General features: G+C 37.0%; 1 protein-coding gene and 1 pseudogene across 1 annotated transcript; both read right to left on the minus strand.

Annotated features, from left to right (window-relative positions):
* Positions 1-3,209: 3,209 nt before the first annotated feature.
* Positions 3,210-4,419, minus strand: LOC104767754 (putative F-box protein At3g22720 pseudogene; annotated as a pseudogene).
* A 5,499-nt stretch (positions 4,420-9,918) lies between these two features.
* On the minus strand, positions 9,919-12,549 carry LOC147920452 (uncharacterized). Its single transcript, XM_087500498.1, has 2 exons — positions 10,510-12,549; positions 9,919-10,287 (listed from the first exon to the last, which is right to left on the minus strand). The coding sequence occupies exons 1-2, from the start codon at positions 12,530-12,532 to the stop codon at positions 10,163-10,165; spliced, it is 2,148 nt and encodes a 715-aa protein (XP_087356624.1). The 5' UTR covers positions 12,533-12,549; the 3' UTR covers positions 9,919-10,162.
* Between the last annotated feature and the right edge of the window lie 1,515 nt (positions 12,550-14,064).

Raw genomic sequence — 14,064 nt, forward strand, 5'->3', positions numbered from 1 at the left:
AACTCAATGCATAAATTTAATCATATTGGAGTAATATGTGAGTCGGATTCTCCGCGATGGAACATGTTGTTCATCGTCAACTTACCATGAAACACATTAAAGATAGCACACACTTCTCCAGCCACTAAGACACAAGATACTACTATCTTGTAAAGAAATATTTCAAAGATATCACAAACATAATACTGGTTATTTAAGAATAAACCACAAAAATACTTCATAAAGTCAGTTTAAGAAGGTCTTCCTCATATTTACGTATCTCTTCTTAAATTTTCAACAATGCATCATAAATTGAACTCATGGCTCATACCAACACCAATAATTGAAATCCAACACTTTAGAATTTGTTTCTATGAAATCTACGCATGCAACTAGCAACATATCTCGATGGCAAGGAGAGAAAAAAAGTCTAAGAGAACAACAAATGAATCAAAATCATAAGAAATTTCAGGAAGCAATACAAAAAGAATTCAATTATATTGAAAAAACTCTATTGACCTAAGCCTATTCTAGTACAATCCCTTAAATCACCATTGGATCCAACAAAAACATTTGTTCTCTAATTTCTTGAATAATATCAATAATATATAAAGCATGTCTCTAATTCTATATAAAGCATCTCTCTAATTCTCTACAGAAACTCTTAACTACACAAAAGAATAGCTTATAACACATATTCAGATTCTCATGATCCTAGAGATCTCAATCACATCATCAAACAATATGTTTACATTATACTTAATGTTCTTCACCTTCATTTTTATCCAGCTTTTTCAACGCCGTGATGACCAGTGTTGTCGCCAACGGAACAACTGTGACGTTCGCTTGACAGCTATGTAAACCACAGCTTCGCCGCTGATGGTTTTGCACCTTTAACCTCTCTCTAATTCGACACATCTCTCTCACATACCACCACACCTATAGCTGTCAATTGGGCTCTCGGCCCATGGTCAAGACCAGTCCAAACTATTACGGGCGGGCTATGGACATGCCCAATAATTAAATGGTCCCATTGGTCCAAAGACCAAATTTGATCCATGACCAAATGGGCAAAACCATGTGGACATTGGGCATGCCCAATTCTCTAAAAATCTAGGGTTATGTAATTTGGGGGAAAATTAGATTTTACAATCGATCATCAAAGTCTTCTTCCTTCTTCTTCTACAATCGTATTTACAGATCAAATTCTTATAATTCCACATCAGATGAGAGGATTCAACCATCGTTCATCATAGATACTCTCTTCTTCTTCTCTCGTGTTTGTCTTGCAAACGCAGAAGAAGTGAAAGCAAAACACATACAAACGCAGTCACCTTCTCTGTCGTCTCTTCCTCTGTCAATCTTCATAGGTACGAACTTGATTTGAGCTTATGAATCTAGTGGTTTTCTTAGTAAATGGGTTTATGCATAGAGAGACAATAACTTTGATTGATTGAGTGATTGATTGATCCTGAAATCAGAGCTGATTCTTGTCGCCTGGATTTTAGCTTATAACATGGTTAGGGATTTCAAGTAGTTTTTAGGGAGATTGTTTGATGGGGATTTCGATATGTCTCTACTTCTCTGAATTGATTTTGGGTTTTCAGGCAACTATTAGCTTATCTTCTTAGATTTGCGGTTTTGAAAGAGCCCATTTGCCTTGTATTGTAAAATCACTGTTAATGTTATCAAAGCTCTAGACTTTATTTGTATGTGTTTGATTCATACCATAAGGATAGTGATTCATATAGGTTTTGGTTCAGAAGTGTTACTTATTAATATATTTGTGAAAGATCTTGAATCTGATACTTGTTTGAGTTATTAGTTATATCTGCTTTTGCTGATAGTAGCTTGGCTTTTTGATTTTTGGATCCTTTTGATTTTGCTAACGTTTCAGTTTAGTCCAGCTTAGTCCTTTTGATAGTGTTTCCAGTAATTCTAGTTTCTGAGTTTTGTTGGTGAGGTTTGATACTTTGATCGGATTGAGAAGCACCCGTTTTACTCTTTGTCTCTCTGTCTCTCTGTCTCTTTCTAAAGCTCTAAGTTTGTAAATTTCTGATTGTTTCATTCATCTTTCTCATATAGCATTGTTTCTGAAATTTGCATTGTTTAACATCATAAACATGTAATTCAGGTGTTTGAAGCTAGGATTGTTTGAAGCTGAGCATCATTACTACGGGAAACATTAGACTTTACTTTGGTATCAACACTCTTGCTCTGGTAATCAATCTCTCTCTGTTTATGAGATTATGAAACAGTCTTTTCTTCATCTTTTTTGATAATTGATATTTTGTTGGTGAGGTTTGATAATTGATACTTTGATCGTATGTCTACACTTTGGTTATGAAACAGTCTTTTCTTCATCTTTTTTGATAATTGATATTTTGTTGGTGAGGTTTGATAATTGATACTTTGATCGTATGTCTACACTTTGGTTTTGTAAAATAAATATCAGATTTTGTAAAATAAATAAGATTTTATAAAAATAAACACTTTGGTTTTATAAATAAATGAATAATAACAAAAATAAAATTTAGATTTTATAAAAAAAATAACAAAAATAAAACTTAGATTTTATAAGTGAAAAACAACATAAATAAAAATGGGCTGTCCATGGTCTTAATGGGCATGGACACCTTTAGGACCATTGTCCATTTGGACATGTCCAACTTCCACCCATACAAAAAAATGTCCAACCGGTCACGCCCAAATGGTCCATGGACGGACCATTTGACAGCTATAACCACACCAAAGCTCTCAATCGCAGCTTTCACGGCATTACACGCCTCCAATGTCCACCGCACCCAGCAGACCGACGTGTATAAATCACAACTCAATTCTCTCTGCCATCACACCATTTCATAGATTTCTCTGCTAATTTCGGATCTAGTGGTTTCAAAATCTTGTAAGCTCATCAAATCTCTAAGGTTTTCTTTGGAATCAACGGAGAGGGAGGTGTGAGAGAGAACACATGGATATTGTGCAATATCACAATTTTTTTATGTAATATATTATATCTTAAGAATATATAAATTTGTGTTAAATTTGGAACATTTAAGAGTGTATGCTATGTTTGGAGGAAAAACTTAAATTTGTGATATTTTTGAGAATTTCCATATAAAAAACAATTCATTATTAAATTATTCAAACGACATTGATTTCAAAATCAAAAATTAAGAAAATTAAAAAAAAAATTAAAAAAAAAAAAGACTAGTTTCTTTGGTTTCTTTTCAATCTACCTTACTGGAAATGTCGATTTGAACCAAACTGGGAACATAGTTGAACAAAAATATACGCCATTTTTGTGACGGGAGGAGTAGCAACAGTCGTATGCTTGTAGATACCACATAAGGGATTTCTATGTAATGTCCATCGTCCTTTCCGATAATGCATACCATGTTCTTGCAGGTCCCATTATCATTGACATTACAACACAAGACAACTCTTTTCTTTTCTTCGAATAATAGACTTGAGAAGATAACTTGAACAGGACAGCTAGGGCGAGTAATGTCTAAGTGCAGTCTCCACGACAGCGTAGCTTCAGTATCAATGTTATTGGTTATCCATATCTCCATCTTTGACGTACTACAGTTCCAATTTAATACCGAGAGTTGTTCTTCTCTAACAACTGAAAGAACCATCTGACGAACATCTTGGAAATGCGGAAGACACAAACAATTAAATCTCTCTCTTGCAAAATCAAAACTAAATAACATTGTAGATTTTTCTTTAAGATCAAACGCAAGGGAGTAAGTATTTCCCTTCAAAGACACGCTACGTCCTATTATGATGGAGGATTTGTGATTGATGTCATCAAGAACGTTCCATGAATCAGAGCTAAAGTCATATACTTCAAACCTCCAAACTTCGTTGTCACAATATGTCCACAAGATTTTGTAGCTACGGCAAGATTCGTTGTTCTGGATATATCCTAGAGTGAAATTGGAGTTGTAGTATCTCTTGTAATCATCTTTGAGTTGGATCCACCTGGTTTCCCCCAAGCTCGGATTCCAAACTACGAGTCTATTGTCATTGGTTGTGCATAACAGCAAACCATCACAGTGACAATCTTTGACTATATCAACTTCAACTGGTTCAGAAGTAGAGTGGGAATCATTTAGGCCAAGGGAACCTCGAAACTCTATAGACGGAGGAGATAGATTAAGATTGACGCTCACTGGACAAACCCTACGCTCCTTCAACATGAGAACCATAGAGTCCTTGGCTGCTTTACGTAAGTGGTTCTGGATGAATTTGCGCTCTTTAAGCAAATCATTCCATCGTTTGCAAGTAGATCGTAATCGTATCAAAGATGTGGCTGGAACCCTATAAAGTATTTCCTCGACTAAATCGAAAGGAAGATCGGACATCATCAATTTCTCTCTCTATGTGATCGGATCTCCCAAGGATAACGAAAGCGACTAGTTTAGGTCTCTCAAAGTAGAAATTAGGGTTTTCCCTGATTCAATCTCTTATGTATGTGACTACTAATTTACTTCTTTTTTTCTAATAAGAATTTTCTATTTAAAATAAAAATAAAAACAAAATCTATATTAACATTTTTAAGTACATTTTGTGTTATGCCCTTTTATTTTTGTTTATTTAAAAAGTTATTTACAACATTAACCCCTAAAAAATTTCCAAAACTAATATTACTACAGATTTTGTTTCTTAAATATTTTATATTTCATTCCAACTAAATAGATAACAATAATCAATATGGAAATATAAACTATCGTATATTTAACCACACATTTTGTTGTGTTTTGAAAATATTCTATATCTGAATCATTCGCAAACAAAGAAAACAATAATTTGATTCCCAATTTGTTTTCCAAAACCTGTGAGATTTGATTATTAACATAAGAAAAACTTCGATTGACATTTATTTAAATATTATAATTAACATATATAAACTTAATAAAAATTTTAATTATTACGAATATGTAAAATTAAAAAGTTTAAAATACTATATAATGTGATTATATAGTAGATGAGTTATAAAGAGGACATGTTGGAATTAATAAAATATTATTAAATTTTTGTTAACACGGGTTAAATCCTCATTTAATTATTTATCAACACTACTAATATTAGAATATTTGACATAAAATCAAAGTTAATTTAACTAAGATTGTGTAAAATAATTAAATCATTAGGAAAAATGTGACTTAATCACAGCATATAAATTACTTTTTATGTATTTAGATCCCTTATTTTTTGGTATAATAACTAAAAATCAAAATAGAATCTCAAACACTAAACAAAACAAACTAAATATAACAAACAAATGGTCATGAAGTGTACTGCAGGTTAAAAAATAATATAAATATTTATTCGCATAACAACCGGGAAATTTAGTTATTTCTCTATTTACAAAACATCCAATATTTAACAAATAGATAAAACATAAATATAAATTATATGCATGCGGTGTACCGCGGGTTAAAATCTAGTGTCATATATAAATGGTGAAGGGAGTCTCTCCAATAATGACACATAAGCATGTCACATTTATTATTTTGTTTTAAAAAAAAAATCAAATTTTAAATTATATTGCAACTCTTACTTTTCTGTAATAATTAACATGTTTCCACTTATTAATAAAGTATTTTAAATTTAATTGTTATAAATAATATCAAACACATATATAGATAAAAAACAGGTTACTTAACTTTATAAAAATATACATAACATAATATCAATGGAATGTTAATTTAATTTTAATTTCACTGTAATGAAAACATTAAAATAATATAAATAGAATTTATTTCATAGTTTTTCATACTATATATATAAATTGAATTGAATTATGGTTTATCTTTAAGTAAATATGAACTAACATTAGTATTCGGTCTATTAAAAACTATTTTATGATATACATCCTTTATATAATAAAAAGAAAGTACATAATTTTTTTTTGTAGACTATATAATTTTTATAAGTTAGTTACAAAATAGGTTATAGATTAAATATATGTTGATTACAAAAAAAGTTATAGATTAATTGGTCAATCCATGGACTATATGAATACACTTAAGAATATCCTAAAGAATTTTTTTAAAAAGAATATTCCAATAATTTTTTTTTTTTTTTTCAACCAAACATTAATCAAATTAAAAAATAACTCCAAGATTGGTTGCCCAAACCGGAGGAAAAGAGTTTACAAAGGAAATTTCAGAGGAAAGCAATCATGAAGAACGGGCTAGACAATCTGCCCTTACATTGAGCTCTCTAGAGATCCTGATCAGGGAGAACGAGGAAAAGCATGGTCTGAGCACAAGAAACTCCTCTAACAGGTTCGAAAAAGATGGCCAATCGTCAGGCGTCTGCACCATCGCCACCAATTCTGCACAGTCTGTCTCAAAGCTTTGACATCCAACTCCAGCCGCCAAGAGTGACTCCATAGCCCAAATCAAGGCTTGTAGCTCTGCATGTAAGGATGTAGGACCGCATCTCTGACTCCGTGCTCCCAAAAGGAGAGTCGCATCATCATCACTACAACACCACCATCCTAGACCCTGCATAGCATCTGACCCTTTCCAAGAACCATCAATCTGACATCGAGGAAACGCTCCCCTATCCTCCACCAGAGGCGTAGTATGCAAATACCTATCCGAATAGGATTTTGCTTCTTCCCATAGTAATTTATCATTATTCGCCTGGTGTAGAATTTCCGTCGGCTCGGCCTGTAACCCCTGAAAAACTTTTTTATTCCTATCTTTCCATAATGTCCAAAGTATCCAAGGAAGACGATTAGCTACATCCGAATCCCCCGACTGAGAGGCTGCCCGCCAAAAAATAAAGTCTAAATTTGCATAAATTGAAGCAAATGGAAAGCCATCGGGGACTAACGAAACTAGGGACAACTCCCAAACATCGAGCGAGCGAGGGCACTCAAAGAGAGCATGATTGATAGTTTCTGGTGCAGCCCCACACCGTTTGCAGAGTGTATCACACCGGATACCCCTATACGCAAGTCGTTCGAGCACTGGGAGGGTGCCCGACGCAATCTGCCAGAAAAAATGTTGGACCTTTGGGGGAACATCCAGCTTCCACACCTGGGCCCTGAGGGCCATACATGTTGGTCCGTATTCGACTTCCGTCATCAGTTCTCTGGCTAATCTATAACCTGATTTAACCGTATACTTCCCTGACTTGGTAAAATGCCATACTAACCGATCCCGTTGTTGGACCTTACTGACCGACATACGCCGAATAATCGGTATATCCCCCGGATCCAGAAACTCTTCTAGAGTAGGCAAGTGCCAATCCTTCGTGACAGGATTAATTAAGTGGTTCACCATCAAGCTCGGTAACCAGAGTCGTCCCCGACCATTGGCAGGACGTGGTCTAATATCCGGAATCCATGGATCTCTCCAAACCGAAATAGAACTACCCGAACCTACCGCCCATCGCGCTCCATATTCCACTAAATCTTTCGTTGAAAAAATACTCCTCCAGGCAAAGGAGGGATTAGAAGGTTTTTTGGCCATAAGCGGGTGTTTATTGCTAAAATATCGGCCTTTCAAAACCCTCGCCATTAATGACGTCGGGTGTTGAATTAAACGCCAATACTGTTTTGCTAACATAGCATCATTAAATTGTTCCAAGGCTCTGAAACCTAGACCCCCATCACACTTATCCTTACATAGTTTATCCCAAGCCACCCAATGTAAACCATGAGCCTTATCGTTGGATTTCCACCAAAAAGTGGAAATAGCACTCGTTAATTTAGATGTCAACTCTTGCGGCAATTTGTAGCAGGACATCACATGCGTGGGAAGTGCCAAAGCCACCGATTTAATCATAATCTCCTTACCACCTTTTGATAAAAGCTTTGCATTCCAACCATTGACACGATCATCCAATCGATCCTTGACATATCCAAAAACCTTATTTTTTGAACCCTGGAGGCTTTCAGGAATGCCCAAATAAGATCCCATACCTCCCTCTTTGGTAATACCAATAACTGACTTCAACTGATCCCTTATCTCAGTAGGAACCTTCTTGCCAAACATTATAGATGATTTCTCTAAATTAACCTCTTGTCCTGAGGCTTTGCCGTAATTCCTGATAATTTCCATGACCGTCTGACATTCTGTCGCCTCTGCTTTACAGAAGAAAAGACTGTCATCAGCAAACAACAAATGCGAAATGGTAGGACTATCCCGGGCGATTGTGATACCCGTTACCTTTTTCTCCCGTTCTGCCTTTTTGATATTCGCTATCAGAACCTCTGTACAGAGTATAAACAAGTACGGTGACAGCGGGTCCCCCTGACGAAGACCCCGCTGTGGTTTAATAAAACCCCGGGGTTGACCATTAAGAAGAACTTGATACGACACCGAAGATACACACCACATGATCCAAGAGATCCAATTCCGATCAAACCCTAACTTAACCATGACTGCCTCTAAAAAAGCCCATTCTACACGGTCATAAGCCTTACTCATATCCGTTTTGAAAGCCAGAAATTCCGACTTGCACCTATTATTAGTATTTAACCCATGAAACATCTCCTGCGCAACCAATATATTATCCGTTATTAAACGACCCGAAACAAAAGCCGACTGAGTTTCGGAAACCAAAGATGGGAGAAACCGCTTAAGCCGAAAACACAGGATCTTAGAAATAATTTTATAGCTCACATTACAAAGACTTATCGGCCTAAACTCCGCCATCCGCTGCGGACGATCAACTTTAGGAATAAGACAAATATTCGTCTCATTTAAACACGGGTCAAAACGTCCTGAACGGAAAAACTCTCTGACTAGAGCCACTAAATCCCCTTTTAAGGAAGACCAGAATCGTTGAAAAAACAAGGCCGTCATACCATCAGGTCCTGGTGTCTTCTCCGGGTGCATAGCAAACAGAGCTTTCCGAACTTCGGCTTCAGAAATATCCCGAATTAGATCTCTATTCATAGTATCCGATATTAAAGGGGTAACCTCCTGTAACATCTCTGACACACCTTGAGCATCTGAATTCCTAAAAAGGTCCTCAAAATATTTTGTAGCAATATTCTCCATACCTGAAGCCGATTCATTCCATACATTATCTGTATCAAAAAGACCAATGATCCTATTTCTTACCCGACGCTGTTTAGTAGAAGCTTGGAAAAATTTTGTATTCTTATCCCCAACCCTTAACCAGAACTTCCTACTCTTTTGTTGCCAATATAACTCCTCATCCCGATATGCTTCTTTTAATTTCCTCTCTATACCTCGAATTTCCTCCTGAGAAATTGAATCATCCATTTTCGCCTCCTGTAACGCCGCCTTTAAGGACGAAATGAGTCTTGGGCCAGAAAAAATATTATTCTTTCTCCACCAAGAAATCGAATTCCTGCAATTCTTTATTTTATCCACAAAGCCCGTAGGCCGGAAATTTATAGTACGATTCCAACCTGACTCAACTGCCCCGGATAATCCATCCTTCCCCAACCAGCATTTGTCAAAACGGAATTGCCGATTCCGTTTTATATGTGTCTTCAGACAAGTTGCCAAAATTGGACAATGATCAGAACCAATCATATCCAAATAGTCTACCTTGGAATTCGGGAAAAAACCTTGCCAGTCCTCATTACCCAAAGCACGATCTAACCGGCACCGAACAACCTGGTTATTGCACCGATTACCCCTCCATGATAAATGCTCACCATAACAAGGAAACTCTAACATCCCACAATGTCGGATCATGGAATTAAAAGGCACAAAAGAAGAGGCTGGACGCAAAGCACCTCCCCTTTTCTCATGATTACCACTCAATTCATTGAAATCACCAATCATAAACCACGGATCAACACGGAAAGACCCGATATCCGATAATTTATCCCATACTTTTACTCGATTTTGGGGGACCGGATCCCCATAAATAAAAGACATATAAACTAATTGTTGGCCAAAGAAAGCTTGTACATCTATAATGCGATCACAATCATAAAGAACTGAGAGTTTTATTTCATCTTTGTAAAATAATGCTAAACCACCACTTGTCCCGCAGGGTTCAACAGTATACAAATTATTAAAACCAAACTTATTCTGAAACTTTTGCAAATAAGAAAAACATTTCTTAGTTTCTGATAAAAATAAAATGTCTGGTCGATGTTGCTTCCATAAATCACCCAAATACTTCTCTGTCAGATCAACCCCTATGCCCTGACAGTTCCAACTCAGGATCTTCACGTGTGCGCCGGTGGTTTCGGGAGAGCCACCGTCCCTTTCTTGACTTGACGACTACCATCCGCTGGTTTACCTCTCAAGGGAATATCTTGCCTCCCCTGACTCTTCTGTTTTTTTCCTGCACCTGCAGGTTTAGATAACGCCTTAGCCAATAACCGTTTCCCCGGAGAAGCCAAAGTCCTAACAACATTTTTAGCAACTATTCCTGAACCACTAACACCCTTTCTAACATTAGGCCTATTAAGTCTCACCCTATGTATTACCGGATCCACTAGCTTAACATCAGCCAAAGCGTTATTAACAAGACCCAAAACCGAATCCGGCAAGACTAAAACAGGAGGTTTACCTTGTGAATCACCAGTCATATCCGACTGTGAATCCGTACCCTGCTCGGTGAGAGTGTCGTCCTCCTTACCCAACTCAGTATCAGGTATAACCGCATCATCACCTTCGGGATATTCTCCCTCCTCCAACAAGTCATCATTCTCCTCCATAAAGCCAGTCTCCTCTCCCTCCTTGACCAATCCGGTGAGAGTCTCTTCCGGAGCAACCGTAACAGCCTGAGAAGTGGAACCTCTCCCAACCGCATCCTCTTCCTCTTGGGATCTCTTTGCAACAGCATTCTGTTTCACCGCGCTCCCCTGTTTGACCTTATACAACGGTTTTGGCCACACAGGTCCCATACCCTTTCGATTCAGATTGAAGGAAGGAACCTGTCCCTCTAACTCACCACTTAGCATCTGCGAACCTCTCTGTCCACCAGAGCCACTAGACTCCACAGCTGTAAACTGTTTTTTCTGTCCCCACGTTGAACCTTGGAACCTTTCTTGATATCGGGAACCATAAGCACCCCCATCTCCGTGCATACCCTCGTGACCCTGGAAATCCAAAGCCCTCTTAACATGCTTCCTTGGTTTCTCCCAACCACCTTCACTTTTGAATCCCCCTTGCTTACCCTGAAGATGATGTTTCAGAACAAACCGTTTATCCACTTGCTGTTCCGCGACCTGCTCCCCCGCTCCCTTCTTCAATTCTGGGCACTCACGCACATCATGAGTTAGACGAGAACAATGCTCACAAAAACCTGTCAGCTTCTCATACTCAAGGGAGACAATAACCTCATCTCCAAACTCAAAGGGAACAACCATCTTGAAAAGGAGAGGATTAAAGCCATTAACAGTCACACAGAAACTTCCAGTCTCCTCATCAATCTCCCTGAGAATACCCACCTTCTTACCTATTGCTCTCAAAGTCGCTTCTTCCCAAAGATGCATGGGAATACCCGTTACCTTAACCCAAAAGTTGATTGCGGAGGGATAAGTAGATGATATGATAGGCTCCCATTTCACCAACGCGAGCATCCACCCATCAAAATGGTATGGACCGTTCATCAGCACCGCCTGCAGTTCCTCTTCAGCCTCAAAATTAAACTGAAATAAGCCCTGACCCAAGTCTGCTCCTACCACCTTGTCCTCCAGCTTCCAAATCTTCGGTAGATTAGCCACCAAAGACTCCATTTGCTGAACACTTGGATTCATCAAACGCCCAATAAGAGTCAGTGAGAATTGTTGTATTCTCTGAGCCAAAACCGAATTAGCGATCCTCACTGTCTCCGTACGGACCAACGGAGCTTTGCCTTTGTTGAGTGCTAACTGAGACATGATAGACCACCAACGACACAACCAAAACTCCTTGAGGTCTGAAAAACACGACACCGCAAGACACAATTCTCTCAGAAAATCAGACAAATCGCCCACTGAAGAAAGAATGATCCAGCAGTTATAAAACCACCCTATCAAACTGAGCTCGCGGATAAATACCACTTGAACAAAACACCCATTGTCAAGGGATAGACAAAATCTGTCCGAAATTGATATCTCAGAGAACATCACAAAACATTCCAGAATCACCAATACAAGATCGTAACGAGATACCCATCTGACAAACCAAGGAAAGAGAATTGATCTCATACCATAATTAACATACCAATGAATCCTCCCGATAGTATATTCAGGTGGAGCCTCAATCAACATGATATGAAAATCTCGACAATGTATAACAAGCAAAATCAATCGCCATGCAATCCGGAAGCAAATCCTATCGCACTCGCAATCAACCCGAATCGAATCAACCTCAATAAAACCAACCCGATACAAATCCTCAATCCACCCGTACCGTATCGAATCCTCAATCAGCCCGATAAGATTCGATCCAACTCGATCCCCACCATAGAGAAAGAGATCCCGTAAGTCCCGAGTGAACCCAGACCAAATCGAAGACAGATTTCCGATCCATCTCCGAGATCCAAACGTAACCAGAGCACACGAAAGACCAATCTTCCGCCTCTCAACAGCACTGAACCAAAGCATATCAAACCCTAGATCGAATCGCCATCTTACATATCTTGTTTATATATTCTGAAAGTATATCTCCTCCCGGCTCAGTAAAATACCATTTTATTATCGAGTTACACAACTTAATATTCCAATAATTTATACAATTTCTAAAAAAATCTTTAATATTTCATGTACTGTTAAAAAATATATATTGTTAGGCATAAAAATATACTGTTAGACATAAAAGAAATAAAATATTGGCAATTTATCACACTTAATCGTGATTTATGTGAGATCTTATTGTGCAGTTGAAAATAAAATCTTACCTAAGCACAGGTCATATTAAAACACTTTCACCAAACATATTCAAAAACTAAAATAAAAACAAACAACAAACCTAACCATTTCTCATACATAAAATTACAAAATTAATAATATAAAACTTACAAAGTATATGTTTTTTTCAAGCCATCATATTTAACATATGATTTTATTGCATAATGTTTTATCCAAAAAACTTTTAAAAACAATAATATAAATTATATTTAATCTAAAATTATAATAGAAATAGAATAAATTTTAATTCGTGCTCTACCACAGGTCCTAATCTAGTATATATATATATATATATATATATATATATATATTTGAAGTAAATAATTATAACTAAGCTATAAACATTATATATAGTTAAAAATATAATTTATTGTTAACAAAAATAAAAAAAATACGTCAAAATCCAAATGAAAAAATTGCTTAAAGAGTTTCTTTATCTGATTAATTTAATAGATGTAAATCATTTTTTTTTTTTTAAAAACAACAACGATGAGTAAGCTTAATGGTTAAGTCTCTTGGTTATCGAAAACGAAAGGATCTTGGAGGTCACCGATTCATAGATCTCTGCTTCATCCCATTTTTTGATTCTCTGGCCGGTGTTCGGCATCTCTGCTGGCTCCGTGCCTCTTTAGTTGTTTCGTTTTTCGTTTAGTTGCATAATTTTCTATTTTTCTGTAAAACCAAATTCTGGACCGCTTCATCTTTGACGGTGGCTTCCGTTGATCTCTGGTGGTGATCTGAAGATTGATTTGGCGATGAATTTGGATAATCTTGTGTTTCATACAGTGGATTGACCTTCGCTAGTCTCCAGTGGTGTCGTTCTTTTCCTCTTAGTCGTGATGATGATTGTAATTAAGTTTGGCCTAAAGATGATGGTTCCGCAGGTTTTGGAACCATCAAATCTTAATTTGATCCAAACAGTTAGGAATCAAACACAATCACATTCACATTTGGTAAGTCTTGAGTTCTTTTGTGGTAGGAAACGATTTTGGTTCAGTCAACACTCTCCCATAGTGGGAGCAGTTTATTTATGGTTCGCTGGGGTGGATAGATCTTACAATTTCATCCAAATTGAGCCTCCGTGAAGAGTTTTTTGACTCTCCATGATGCCCGACATTCCCAAAACCATTTTGGTAAAGGGATCCAATATAAACTTCTGACAATATGTTGGTGTATTGGTCGCCGAATATAGGATCCCGGAAAATCAAGTCTACCGAGAACCAACATAT

Source organism: Camelina sativa, chromosome 19 (assembly GCF_030686135.1).
Source record: "Camelina sativa cultivar CO46 ecotype springtype chromosome 19, ASM3068613v1".
In the NCBI taxonomy this organism is placed as follows: Eukaryota; Viridiplantae; Streptophyta; class Magnoliopsida; order Brassicales; family Brassicaceae; genus Camelina; species Camelina sativa.

Excerpts from the sequence above, each read along its gene's own strand:
- LOC147920452 (XM_087500498.1), bottom strand. The coding sequence starts at position 12,532 with ATGCTTTGGTTCAGTGCTGTTGAGAGGCGGAAGATTGGTCTTTCGTGT. Across the intron at positions 10,288-10,509 it reads TATGACTGGTGATTCACAAG|GTGCAGGAAAAAAACAGAAG; the intron begins GTAAACCTCCTG and ends CTAAACCTGCAG.